Consider the following 14,169-nt stretch of genomic DNA (forward strand, 5'->3'; position numbering starts at 1 on the left):
TGATTTTCTTGCCAACTCACAGTGGTAGGAAAGACAGTGTTACAAACCAAACACTGACATCCAGAAGGCTTTATTATAGGTCTTTTCTTACCCAAATTCCTTGCTTCTAGGTTAGAAATCACCCTACAAAGAAATTAGCCAATGTTATTCACATATAAAGATTAAAAAAAAAAAAAGCCACAATACCATACAAAGACATCCTCCATAAAAACCACTGCAGAAACTATTCTCAGGTCGCTGAAAACCTCAAACACTTTAATCAACTTGGCAAAAGCCACATTAGGCAATTATAAGATCTCAAAACCCTTTAGTGCAAACAATGACAATAATTCAGAACAATCGCAGCTCTCAGTTATTGGAAATAATGGGAACAGAAAATAGAACAGGGCTGGAATGGGGCCTACACTTGTAGCACTCTGAGATGACTCATCTATCCAGAAAATGTGCTTTCAAAATAAGAGCCAGTTCGTCAGTCCACTGACACTTTTTAAATGAACCTACTGTCTCTACCCACCTTAAAGTGCTCAGTTAGTAAGAGCTTTATCACTTATAATTCATCCATCCTCTCAATGAAAGTCTACAAGGTTTAACACATACAATTTTCCCACTAGAAACTCCAGCACTGAACTCAAGAATAGGGCCCAGGTGGCTACATTCATTTAAGTTGACAGCATCATCTGAGGGTACTCAACAAAAGTAAGCTACTTCCATGAAAGTTACCCAAAAAAGGAATCGCAAAAGATAGCCATCTTATAGGAACACCAATCCCTAATTTTACTTACTTCGTTGCATTATCAAGAATATTCTTCACATACACCATGGATCTTCTTCTTCCTGTTTTCTAGAAGGGAGAACATGTCAGAGGTGTGGAAGGTAGAGGTTTTGTGGGTGACATTTTTCACACTAAGGACATAATGCAATATAGGAAAGAAGTATAATTTTAGCAAAAAAGAAATACACTTTCCAAGTAACCAAAATACCTAGGTTCTTAAAAATTAGTTTAGAAAACATTGTAGTCTGAAATTATATTTGTAGGAAGGTGCAAGTCAACTATACACTGTTGTGCTATACACAACAGAACTACAATTATATACAATGCTAAAGAGAGATTTCATGTACTCTCCACCCGGTCTCCCCCAGTGTCTCCATCTTCTATAAACAACTATAGTACAATATCAAAATCAGGAAACGGATGTTGGTAAGATGAGGGTATAGTTTGATGTCATTTCATCATATATGCAGATTCATGTACCATAGTGCACCACCTCGATCAAGTTACGCAACTGTTCCATCTTTCCAAAGATCTCCCTTGTGCTGCCCGCTTTGTAGTCAGTCCCAGCCACTCTTTTTTCAACTATCCCTAATCCCTAGCAACCACTAATTTGGGAACACCTAGATTTTTAAATCAAATTTTAACTATACAAGTACTGCAAGAACCCATGTTAAGACCTGGAGGTTAATCCCATTTCTACTATGAATATGCTGTGTGTGTCCCTTAACCTCTGTGCACTTGATTTTCCTCCTCAAGAGAACAGAGAGCAGAGAAGCACTTTGGTCTTCTTGCAACAATGCAAAAGGACCTGGCAACTGGAGAGACCTGCAAATTTAAGCCAGCCTCAAGACTTAAGGGCATCACCTCATCAAATGTACTATGCTTTTGCTTTTTGCTTTATTCTTATGAATCCATACAAACCTCTTCTGAGATCAGGCTGTGCCATTCTCTCCTGACCATGCTGTTGTTATAGTGCAAGTGTGGCTTGGAGTACTTAACATATTCCAGGTTGGAGTTCAGTTTTTCCCAGTAACCCTTAAAACTATGCACCTGTAGGAGACAAAAACATTGGTGAGCTTGAGAAGCAGGGCCTGTGGCCCAAACTACCCGGTAAGGATCACTGGAGCCTTGCTGCAAAGCTGGGCTTGCTTTACTTCCTCAGCTCTCATAGGGTAGCATTTATGAGTGAATTCTTCCCACGAAAGATGGCATTTCCCTCCTGAAAGGAATTCTAAATTGGAGAGACTTGGGGTGCCTGGGTGGCTCAGTCGATTAAGCATCTGACTCTTGATTTCGGCTCAGGTAATAGTAATACATTTTTTTAATGTTGAAGGATATATTGACACAAATTGCTTTTAAAGTTTTAAATTTTAAATTTAAGTATAATTAACATACAGTGCTATATTAGCTTCGGGAGTGCAACACAATGATTCAAGACTTCTATATATGAATCAGTGCTCACCATGGTAAGTGTAGTCAGCATCTGTCATCAAACAACATTATTACAATCTTATTGACTAGATTTCCTATGCTGTACTGTTCATCCGTGACTTATTTCATAACTGGAAGTTTCTACCTCTTAATCCCCTTTATTTAATTCACCCATCTGCCCCCCACCCCAGATGCCCTCTGGCAACCACTAGTTTGTTCTCCGTATTTAAGAGTCTGGTTTTTTTTGCCTATTTTTGTTTTGTTTATTAAATTTCACATAAGTGAAATCATAAGGTATTTGCCTTTCTCTGTCTGACTTATTTCACTTAACATTATATCCACTAGGCCTATCCATGTTGTTGCAAATAGCAAGATCTCATTCTTTTTTTTAAAACTGAGCAATATTCCATTGTGTATATATACCACTTCTTTATCCATTCATCTATGGATGGACACTTGGGTTGCTTCCATATCTTGGCTATTGTAAATAATGCTGCAATAAACACAGCGGTGCATATATCTTTTCAAATTAGTATTTCACTTTCTTTGAGTAAATACCCTGTAGTAGAATTATTGGATCATATGGTAATTCTATTTTTCACTTTTTGAGGAACCTCCTTACTGTCTTTTTACAGTGGATGCACCAATTTGCATTCTCACCGAAAGAACATGGAGGTTTCCTTTTTCTCCACACTCTTGCCAATACTTGTTATTTCTTGTCTTTTTGATTCTAGCCACTCTGACTCTGACGAGTGTGAGGTGATATCTCATTGTGGTTTTGATATGCATTTCCCTGATGATTAGTGATGTTGAGCATCTTCCCATGTGTCTGTTGGTCATCCAGATGTCTTCTTTGGAGAACTGTCTATTCAGATCCTCTGTCCATTTTTTAATTGGATTATTTGGTTTCTTGGTGTTGAGCTATAGAAGTTCTTTATATATTTTGAATATTAACCTCTTATTGGACATATTCAGTAGATCGCCTTTTTGTTTTGTTGGTTTCTTTTTCTGTGCAAAAGCTTTTTATTTTTATATTGTTCTAATAGTTTATTTTTGCTTTTGTTTCCCTTGCCTAAGGAGACATATCTGGAAAAATGTTTCTGTGGCTGAGGTCAAAGTATATACTGACACAAACTGTTTTCTTAAATCAATGAAGATAGATTTATGATACACTTTCTTGCCAAAATATACGTGTTTATAAAAGATAGGACTGGAGCCAAAGGTGCAATGTGTAGCCATAAAACAAAGTGAGCTAATGCCTAGTGTGGTGACAGACTTGGCTGCATTGCAAGAAAAAAAAAGAAAATTTATACAAAATATGTCTCAACCAAGAAAAATGCCCTTATGTTAAATAATAGCACATTATCCAAATTCTTATTGGAAGTCCATTGGTTCAAAATGAATTTTGGAGTATCAGTAAATTACATAATAATATTAACTTACTGTTTTAGAAAGCTGAAAGGCCCATTCAGCCAACATCCCTTCTCACAGAGACAAGAAAAACTATGTTCAAGAAAAGGGCATTTCTAGGGGAAACTGGCACACTGGCCAAGTCACACCACCAACCTTGACCTACCTACCTCACCTTTTCTTCCCCTTTCAATTTATTTAAAATTAATATACCTTTATCCACCCTTTGGTCTTCCTTCTATTGAAAAAAATTATAATGAAAGCAAATACTGCCAACATTTGGCAGTATTCAGTCCCTGACAGGAAGTCAGTACAGCTTTCTTGCTATTCTACCCCTGGGTTCAGGCACTCTAGGGCCAAAGCCCAAAAACTAATTGGTATTGTGGTGACACCTAGTGGTCAGTTAAAATACTAGCTCTGCCTGCTTTGCCACCACAGTCCCACCCCTCTGATCTTGTGAGGAACACGGATGCCCTTTTATCTGTCATGGGGCCTCTTCCCCTCAAGCCAAACACCACTGTGCTGTCTGAAGACCCCACTCACACACTGTAACTCCTAAGACAAGATCTCTCCCAAGCTACCTTCCTTCTCCTTCCTCCCCCATTAAAAAAATCCCTGTTCTCAGCTGAGAATAAACAGATAAAACAAGTCCATAGATAGGTTTCCAAGAGGGTTATGAACCCACTGATTGTATGTAAAATGGAGTGACTTGTAGGAGTAATTTTCTGGGGACAAGGTCTACAGCCTGCACCAGATGTTCAAAGGAATTCATAACCTAAAATAGTTCAAAACCACTGGGTTAGAAGGAGAAGGATCTAAGTTTTAAAAATAAACAAACAAAAAACACTTTAAATAAGAAACAACTGTTAATCAAAAGTCCCAGAAATATTTTACTTAAAACGGTGGGTCTTTCAAGAATGTCACCGGGCTGCATGCCATAACATAAGTGAAAACAATTAGTGGCTGATGTCGCTACATGGTATCTACAAGGTAAGTGATGTAATTTTTTAAGTTATGAAAATTCTCAGGGATCATTGTAATTGGAAAGTCTATTTGGAGGCCTAAGTAATAGATAAGACCCAGAGTTTGAAAATAGATTTGAGTACGTAAAAGACAAGGGGAGGATGTTCCAGATGGGGCATGTAGGGAGGGAGCAAAGACTGAATGAAAGACTGGAGTGATCCAGGGTTTAGATCAGAGAGCATTAGAGAAAGCAGAGAAAGCAAACAATAGTACTTGGTGCTCTGTGGCAAAGATTGCTGCCTCTAGCACGTCACTCCCAACCTCAGTAAACACCTGGCTTGCATCCACTAGACATTTAACTGGTGTGGGGTGTGACCTGAGCTTCCTGAGTTTTAGAAGTTCCCTGGGCAACCCCAATGCTCAGCCAGGGCAGAGAACCCTGCTTCAGCATGCCTGCCCAGGTAATCCCAGTCTCCCACCCAGCCTCGCATATTTGCCTCATCTACACCCCTGGTTTACAGGTTGATGAAGAACCAGCTGTCAGAAGACTCATGATTGTGTTGTTAAATAGTAGGAGAAAGGATCAAAGAGAAGGTCAGCCAATCTAGGACAGATCTCGAACGTCAATGAAAAACAAGCATACTCATTAACCCAGAGAATTCAAGCAGCTCCAAGATAAAATTTTAGATGCTTTAACACAGAAAGAGGGGGGGAAGAGGGAGTGAAAGCTACACAGTCACATCCTAACAGTCAACCTGGGAGCACAGAAAACCACTCCTGTGTTGCTCAATTAGCACTTATGGAACCAGTTGTGAACTCAACATGGTGTTCATCAGAAACAACAGCATCAACACAAAGTAAAAGCCACAACAGCCCAGAAAGAACATTGCAGGCTACTTCAGAAGAGCTCAAAGCTGTAAAATACACAAAAATACTTTATAAAAAAATATTGATGAATTTAGCTACTTCTGGGAGATGCTAGTGTTAGAAGCCATCAGATCCTCAGGGAAGCCCCAGAAGTATTTTCTTGCACAAGAAGGAGTTTTAAAGTTTGATTCTGAAAGAAGGCAAATTTTCCCAGGTCTCCTCTTGAAAAATAATCTCCTTTTATCTCTTAGGAGGACATGAAATAATTATTAAAGGAAGCCCATCAAAACTATTAATTGAACAAAAAGGACCAAAGAATTACATTAAGGGACTGTTCCCCATTAATGATTTGGGTTGCCAGTTGATTTTAGGAGGGAAAAAAAATCCCTGTGGTACTGGCTCATCTGCAAATTACTGCCAGGAAAAACAAAAAACAAAACAAAACAAAATCTGCCTTTTATTTCTAAAAGTCCCTCTGGCTTTGGTTCTACATCTGATTAACCATCATCTTCTTAGAGGAGAAGAAGCCAACTCAGAGACCTTTACTCTTCATGCCAGGGCTCAACTAGCACAACTAAAGCATCAATCCAATTTGTTCAGTAGATACCATCTCAGTATCAACTTCTATTTGCAGCCCAGAGAGACACAGTGACCCACTACCTCTAGTGCAGATAAAACATAGAAACACCTGTGTGTCCATAAACCCAGCAAAGCACCATATTAAGCCAAAATGCTCTAAACAGATCATTAGATCCATACAGAGGACCAGTGACTAGATCTCCTGAAGCTTCCCACAAAGGGGACTGCATGTTGTAAGTGCCAGTTCTCCTACTTATAAATTAACTTCCTCTTTCTTCTCAACACCTAGGAAAAAACAATCTCTCTTCTTTGCCCAGCCAGGTGGCTCCCTTAGCCATTTTTAATGGGCTGCATTTTAATGTAATCACTAAATATGACTCTAAACTATTCCATTTCACATTTTACAATCAGCATATACCCTGAGGAAGCCAATGCTATTTCCCTCCTTTCAACCTTAAGCATTCAACAGAACATCTCTAACCAAACCTATGAATAACAGCAGCACAGCCTAGTGACTCAGTCTGTTCCTCAGTTTCATCATCTGAGATATAAACTGAAGATACCCCCATCTCTGTAGATATAATAGAAATGAATATACCAGCCTAGTGCTCCATTTCTAATAGGTAGTATTTCTTTGTAGCATCATAAAATTATGTTTGACAATATTCACTGAACTTGTCATAACTCACTGCCCCAGAAAATATGTTGTACAGGAAAAACTTTTCTACAACAGTCTGTTCACAGAAGACTTCACTTCTGCTGTCACTAAATGTGTGAGCTCCACCCCTGCCCCCATCCATTAATTCTCCAACACCACCTGGGTGTCCTATAGTTTAACTCAGTTCTGATACTACCTGAAGACAGCATCAAATCCCACAGGCTGCCTATAAACTGGAGGTTCCCAACACCCCCTGGGGTTTGATAATTCACTGGAGTAGCCCACAGAAATAAAAAAAAAACCAGTTTACTTATTATATATTGGTTTATTGTAAAAGGATACAACTAAGGAAAACCAGGGGCACTTGGGTGGCTCAGTCGGTTAAGAGTCCAACTCTCGATTTCAGCATAAGTCAAGATTTCACGGTTCTAACATTGAGCCCCTTGTTGGGCTCCCCACCAAGCATGGAGCCTGCTTGGGATTCTCTCACTCTCTCACTGCCCCTCCCAAGCTCACTCATACACAGTGCCCATGTCCTCATTCCCTCTCTCCCTCTCAAAATAAAGAAACATTAGTGATACCTGGGTGGTTCAGTTGGCTAAGTGACTGACTTTGGCTCAGGCCACAATCTCATGGTTAGTGGGTTTGAGCCCTGCATGGGGCTCTGCGTTGACAGCTCAGAGCCTGGAGCCTGCTTCGGATTCTGTGTCTCCCTCTCTCTCTGCCCCTCCCCCTCCCACACACACTCTCTCTCTCTCTCAAAAATAAACTTAAACAAATAAATAAACAAACATTTAAACAACAACAACAACAACAACAACAACTAAGGAACCACCAGATGGAAGAGATGAATAAGACAAGGCATGGGGGAAAGGGCTCAGAGTTTCCATGCATTCTTCAGGAACACCACCCTCCTACAACTTCACCTGTTCATCCATCTCAGAAACTCTTCAAACTCCTTCAGTAAAGGTTCTTTATGGAGGCTCCATTACATAGGCAGGATTGATTAAATCATTGGTCATTGGGGACTGAACTCAATCTCCGGCTACTCTCTCTTACCTCTGGAAGTGAGGAGGGAATGGGCTTAAATTTCCAACTTTCTAATCACGTGTTCGGTTCTTTAGATAACCAGCTCCTAGTCTTAGGTGCTTTCGAAAAATCACCTTATTAACATAACTCGAGTGTAGCTGAAAGGAGCTTGCTATGAATAAAAAAAAGACATTCTTTACACCTTTGTGCCCTGGGGTGATTTCAGGCACTGGGAACAAACACTAAATATAACACAAGATGTCCCTGTAGCTCTTACCACTTAAGAAATTATAAGGAACTCTCTGTCAGGAATCATGGATGAAGACCAAAAGTGTATTTCTAGTTTTACCATAGTATCACATATATACAGACTGATCTTTGGAAAAATCACTATTTGTCACATAACCAATTGACATTTCTGGTAATGCTACATTGTTATCAAAGCAACAATCCTCATTTTTAAAATTGTAAGCTATTACGTTGTAATTTTGTTGCTACTTCGGATCTCTAACCAACCTTTTATTTAAATGATGGTGGTTGTCTGTACTGGGAGGGTCAAGGGAAAAAGTGTTGTATTTCACCAAGCACTTAATGACACCCGTGCTCTACCCAATTAAAACAGTATTCTTAAAACACTTTTTAAGTGAAGAAGCATAATTAAATAAACAAGCCTCTACACGGAGAAGAGCCCAGGTGCCAATAATTGTTTTCCCAATTGCTCAGGGGTACTGAGACCCCAAATAGGCATTTGACATAACACCCTCACTTCTGAGTGGAAGTAAGCGGGAAGGGGATTTAAGTCTCTGACTTTCCCAGTCTCTGGGTCAGATAGTTAATCTCTAATCAAATGACAAAAAGGTTTCCTTACTTTATAAAATGAAAATAGAGATGTCTGGCTTAAAAAATACTTTGGTAGGGGCGTCTGGGTGGCTTAGTCAGTTGGGCATCCGACTTTGACTCAGGTCATGATCTCATCATGGTTGGTGGGTTCGAGCCCTGCGTTGGCTCTGTGCTGACAGCTCAGAGCCCAGAGCCTGCTTGGATCCTGTGTCTCCCCCTCTCTCAAAAAATGAACAAAATGTTAAAAAAACAAAACAAAACCCCAAAAAAAACCTTTGGTAAAAATTCCCCATTTCTCCATCTGTGATATGCTTGTTCACCTTTTATCTTTATATTCAAGTAGGTGGTTTACATATTTTAATCCTTAGGTGCTCCTGTGGTTGGACAGTTTTAATAGTTTCTCTTCTCACCATAAAATCAAAGGTAATTTTGGGGCGCCTGGGTGACTCAGTCAGTTGAGCGTCCGACTTTGGCTCAGGTCATGATCTCTCAGTTCGTGAGCAGCCCCGTGTCAGGCTCTGTGCAGACAGCTCAGGGCCTGGAGCCTGCTTTGGATTCTGTGTCTCCCTCTCTCTCTCTGCTCCTCCCCTGCTCACACTATGTCTCTGTCTCAAAAATAAATAAAGATTAAAAAAAATTTTGTTTTAATCAAGGGTAATTTTAAACCTTTCACAAAAATGGCCACTTCCCCAGAAAAAAAAACATGTTTTATGAAGGGGTAAAATCATTCAGAGGAAGGTCACTCTGGATAACACTGCTTTTAAGGCAAGGACCTTGTTCCAATATACTTGTTGTTTAATTGTTTAAGATCTTTTGGAAACCATTTTATAAAGCAAGGAAGCCACTTGTCTTTCAGGTGATAAACTTCTAATGTAACTGGTTTATGCTAGTTAAATTACATATTCATATGTTAAACGTTTGTAAAGTACTCCACAGGAGAATTATTTGCAGAGAGAGCAGGAAGAAAGTGCTTATCTAGTTTCACTTTGCCTTTCCCTCTCCTGACTCCTTATCAGGGCAGTCATCTACCAAGGAGAATGGAAGCAAGTGTGGTCAGAGTAAATAGGGGTCCCTTGGGCCTCATGGAAATTCCGGCAGCAAGCATGCATTCAAAAGGTAACTTGTGATTCAGGTCATAGGTACTCAGAGCCAAGTCCTGTAGCTGAATAAGCATGGCAAGAACAGTCATATAACTGGGACCGGGGAGGGAGGAGCGGGATGGGGGTGGTGGGGGTTGAGCCACTGCAAGCAGGTCCATCGCAATATAATTAAGCTGGGACTTGGGGTAGAAGAAGTAGGTCAAAGGCAGCGGCTTATAGTGAGGGGTATTGTGCAAGCAGAAATGAGGAAACGTGAGACAGATCAGAGCCAGGTGTCCTGTGAGCTGGGAGGTTCTGATTAGGGTCTCCCATGCTGAGTGATTGGGGTGGGGGCTGGGGAGCTGGCGGAACCAAATTTAGTACCATCTCCTCCTGAGCCCAAAGCCCATCCCAGCAGTGTACCTTCAACTTCCCAGACAGATCTTGTCTGTGAGGACAAGGTCAGGTCGTGAAGAGATCTATAGTTGGAACCTGTGCTATTGTAACCCTTCCTGCCAGCATGTAGATACATGTAGAGCAGTGGGAGAGCTCCTCAGCAGGTTTGGAAGACAGCTGTCTGCAAGGCCAAATGCTAAAGATAATTAGGGGAGAGGAGAAATTAGTGAGAAGGCAGAGGGAATATCAAGGGAGAGAAAACATGAACAAGATAAAAACGCATCATTTTACACACAAATACGCAAATAGAAAAAAGAAGAAAGAAAAAGTGCAAAAACAAGCCACTTTGTTCCTAAGCAAAGCAAATCATATTCTTAGCATTAAGCCAAGGGGTAAAAAATGAAGAGAACCTTCACATCACTCTTTTATACTTAATTTTTTAAATGAAAATATACAACAGTGATAAGGTTATAGTAAAACTGATGAACTCGTACATTCCTTGTAAGTTAATCACAACTTTTTTTTAAAGTTTATTCATTTTGAGAGAGAGAACGAGAGGTGGAGAGTCAGAGAGAGAGGGAAAGAGATCATCCCAAACAGGCTCCATGCTGTATGCACTCAGCCCGACACAGGGCTTGAACCCACAAACCGTGAGATCACTTACCTGAGCGGAAATCAAGAGTCAGATGCTCAACGGACTGGGCCACCCAGGCTCACCTGCAACTTCTTTTTAAAATACCAATTTGGCAATAAGAATCAAAAGCTATCAAAACTGTCAGTCTTTCACCCAGTAATACTCCTGGACATTTAACCTTGGGGGGAATAAATCAAAGGAAAAACTGTCTATATAAAAATATTCACTGAGACGTCATTTTTAATAGCAATTTTTTAAAACGGGGGCTGAAGACAAAGTAAATATTTCAAAACAGAAAAATGATTAATGAGGACACAACAACCCAGCAGAATTCTATGGAGCCATTAGAGATCATAATCATGACATCATGTGGCAGCATGAAAACTGCTTGATATGATTTGCCATCTTTATTCAGTATCTCTAGATGGCCACTACTACTAGGTAATAAATGCATACCTAGGACAGAGACCAGGAGGAAGTGGGGGGGGGTGAGGGGGACCGACAGTTGATATGTTAGGACCTGTAGAATTGTGGGTGACACTGGTTTCTCTTTAAAATTTTCCATTGTGCGGTTTATTGTGTGTCCACTAAACACATTATGGGTTTGGTAGGACTAGTGATAAAAGCAGAAAAAAAAATGAAAGGAGAGAGGGTCTTAAGAACCTTTTAAGCTATTAATCAAACCTTTCTTTCCCCTCCATCTTCCTCCCTTTGTCGAGCTTCCCAGTGGTCTCAGGCTGTGGCCGAGAACCATCACTTGTTGGTCTCCTTGAAGGACCCTTCTTAGGACCAAAACCCAGAACCACTACACCTGCCCCCATTGGCCCTCTCTCACTCGAAGGGCATCACCGTAACCTCAGACCTCATGGCTTTCACCCCAGCTGCCCAGGCCTGGCCTGCCCTTCATGAACCCACAAGAATCAAGTGTAAATGAAAGGGCACAGCACAGTGAGCTGCCTGCTGGCAAAACTTGAGATTTCCCACTACACACCAAACTACAATTAATAGGAAGCAATGCCAAAAACAACAAAAGAGCTTCAAGAATACTGCTAAAATACTCTCCAGTTTTTAACTACATACACATTCTTTTCTGCTCACCCCACCCCATTCTCCCTATTGTACTCAGAAACTCTTCTGAAACCACCAAACTGCAGAAAGACACTAATAGCTACCACTTCGTGGCAGGAAGGGGGTGTGCAGAAGCTTCACAGAGACCACATACAGAGCCACTACAGATCACTTTTGAGAAACAGAAAAGCGGTTCTTAGAACCAGAAGGAAAGTAGATAATCCCAGTCCAGGTTACTTAATGGGGGTGTGTGTGTGTGTGTGTGTGTGTGTGTGTGTGTGTACGCGCGCACATATGACGAGGAGGTGGGAGCACAAATGAAGTAAAGAAACAGCTATCAGGTCCTCCAAGGACAGTTTACAAGAAAGAACTCCTCCAGTGTGAACTGATTTGAGGTGCGGTGGAAAGGACCAGTTCTATATGGTTTCCGTTGAGCCCTGTAATTCTCTATCTTCAGAAAACTGCCCTCTCCGAAGAGTATTCTTAAGAATTGCCATAATATCACTATCAGTGACTACTCAACCCCTTAGAATGGATTTTCTAGAGAACTAACCCCTACCCACATCCTCCCCCAACAGCTTACAAGCCCCCCTGGGAACCACCTTAATACTTGGGGCAGCAGGGACGGGACTCCAGTTGGGCGTAGAGACCAGCAAGGAAGCCCTGCACAGCCGTGGTCTCGCCTCTGCCTATAAGGACTTACCTTCATGAAAGGCAACGCGATCTCTTCTGTCACAAGGGTTATTCCAGGAATTTCCTATCGTGGGGAAAAAACATACACACAACTGCTAAACCTATCAACCACCACAAGCTTGAGCCTTCAGGAAGTGTTTTCTGCACAGACAGAAGCTGAGGGCAGCTCCCAGTTTGCTAACCTCTACTTTAAATAAACCTTGGGGTTTATAAATAACAGTGAACACAGCCCATCTTTTGCCTCGGGAAGGGAAATGTTCTTCAAAGTTATGATTACAATAGATGACAGGGTTTCTGAAGGAAAGGAGAAGACTATTAGGAATACAGAGCAAATAGTTTAATATTTACACATTTCCATTTAAGAACAAATTAGGCAAATTACATTTGCACCATGAAGTGTAATAATCAGGGGGACATGTTCCTTCTTTTTTTTATTGCTTCTTCGTCCCTCTTCTTCTCTTTTGCTTAAATGTATTACATTATAGTTAGCCCCTGCCTCACTAGGAGGAACCAAGATTAATGGGGTTCTTTTTTGACTTTAGCGGAAGATTTTTCTTTACCTCATTCTCCATCATAATCTCAGAAATAAAAAAATCTCCATGAAGAGTTTATACAGCAGTATCACCATGACAAATATGAAAGATATACAATTCACACCTGGAAGACCAAATTATAACATTCTGCTACCTAGTGAGCATTAAAACAAAAATTTCAGGGCACCTGGGTGGCTCAGTTGGTTAAGTATCTGACTTTGGCTCAGGTCATGATCTCACAGTTTGTGAGTTCCAGCCCCGTGTCGGGCTCTGTGTTGACAGCTTGAAGCCTGCTTGGGATTCTCTGTCTCCCTCTCTCTCTGCCCCTTCCCAGCTCATGCTTTGTCTCTCTCAATCTCTCTCTCAAAAATAAACATTAAAAAAATTAAACCAAAATTTCAATAAAAATTATAAACTTCCAAGATTGCCTTTCATTCAGTTATTTTGGAAGTGTGTTTCTATAATAATTATGTAGGTTAGACTCTCAACTAGTGAATTCACCTTTTATTTTCTAAAAAAAAAAAAGATGATACACTAGAAATTAATTTAGAAGGTGTTATGTAGAAATAAAATCTGGTATTTATTTAAAACTTAAATGTCCTGGATTTTTACTGACCTACAACATTCCTGTGGAAAGGGGCATCATAGCAATGGAGAAATAAATTTCCAGAATATTCAAGCAACTGAGTTGTCTGCTATGACCACTGAAAACCAGTGATAAAAATATATTTTGTGTTTCACTTATCACTACTCAGTAGAGAAGACACTTTAAAAAAGCATTAAAATTTTACTACAGGTTTAGGTTATAAATGGCATCTTAAAATAGGTAGAACAAGGATAATTGTTTGCAAAGCACAATTCAGGATTATCTATGTGTAAGAGCATTGTATGTTCTAGTAACTTAAATACAATTCAGTTATTTACAGAAATAATCTGTCTCCATACAGATGCATGAAATTAATATCTCCTACTGTGGCAACTGTTTATTAAGGTGTAGGATTAAGAGCATTTGCAGATTAGAAAAAGCAAAAGTAAATGATTTACATCAGTGCTAAAGATATGCATACACTCAGAAATTTAGGATTAGAAGAGACCTTTAAGGCAACCTACTCTAACCACTGGAAGTTTAGGGCAATGTGGAAAACACTAAAACAAGCTCAGTAGATGGTGATTACAACTGGGGGTTTTTTACACTGTACTGCTCACAGGACTTGCTG

General features: G+C 40.2%; 1 protein-coding gene across 11 annotated transcripts in view; it reads right to left on the bottom strand.

Annotated features, from left to right (window-relative positions):
* Positions 1 to 14,169, bottom strand: part of LOC115508823 (gamma-secretase activating protein) — a 90,746-nt gene that overhangs the window by 18,841 nt on the left and 57,736 nt on the right. For 9 of the 11 annotated variants that reach the window (XR_003967126.2, XR_003967125.1, XR_003967124.1 and 6 more), the window contains 4 exons: positions 12,430 to 12,483; positions 1,694 to 1,822; positions 783 to 841; positions 92 to 123 (listed from right to left, as the gene is read on the bottom strand). Coding sequence is in view for 8 of the 11 variants with exons in the window: in XM_030307823.1 (XP_030163683.1) it covers positions 92 to 123; positions 783 to 841; positions 1,694 to 1,822; positions 12,430 to 12,483 (274 nt within the window). In the remaining 3 variants the exon portion in view is untranslated. The remainder of the gene's footprint in view (positions 1 to 91; positions 124 to 782; positions 842 to 1,693; positions 1,823 to 12,429; positions 12,484 to 14,169) is intronic. The other 2 variants (XM_030307826.2, XM_030307825.1) reach the window with 1 other exon arrangement.

This window comes from Lynx canadensis, chromosome A2, assembly GCF_007474595.2.
Source record: "Lynx canadensis isolate LIC74 chromosome A2, mLynCan4.pri.v2, whole genome shotgun sequence".
NCBI lineage: Eukaryota > Metazoa > Chordata > Mammalia > Carnivora > Felidae > Lynx > Lynx canadensis.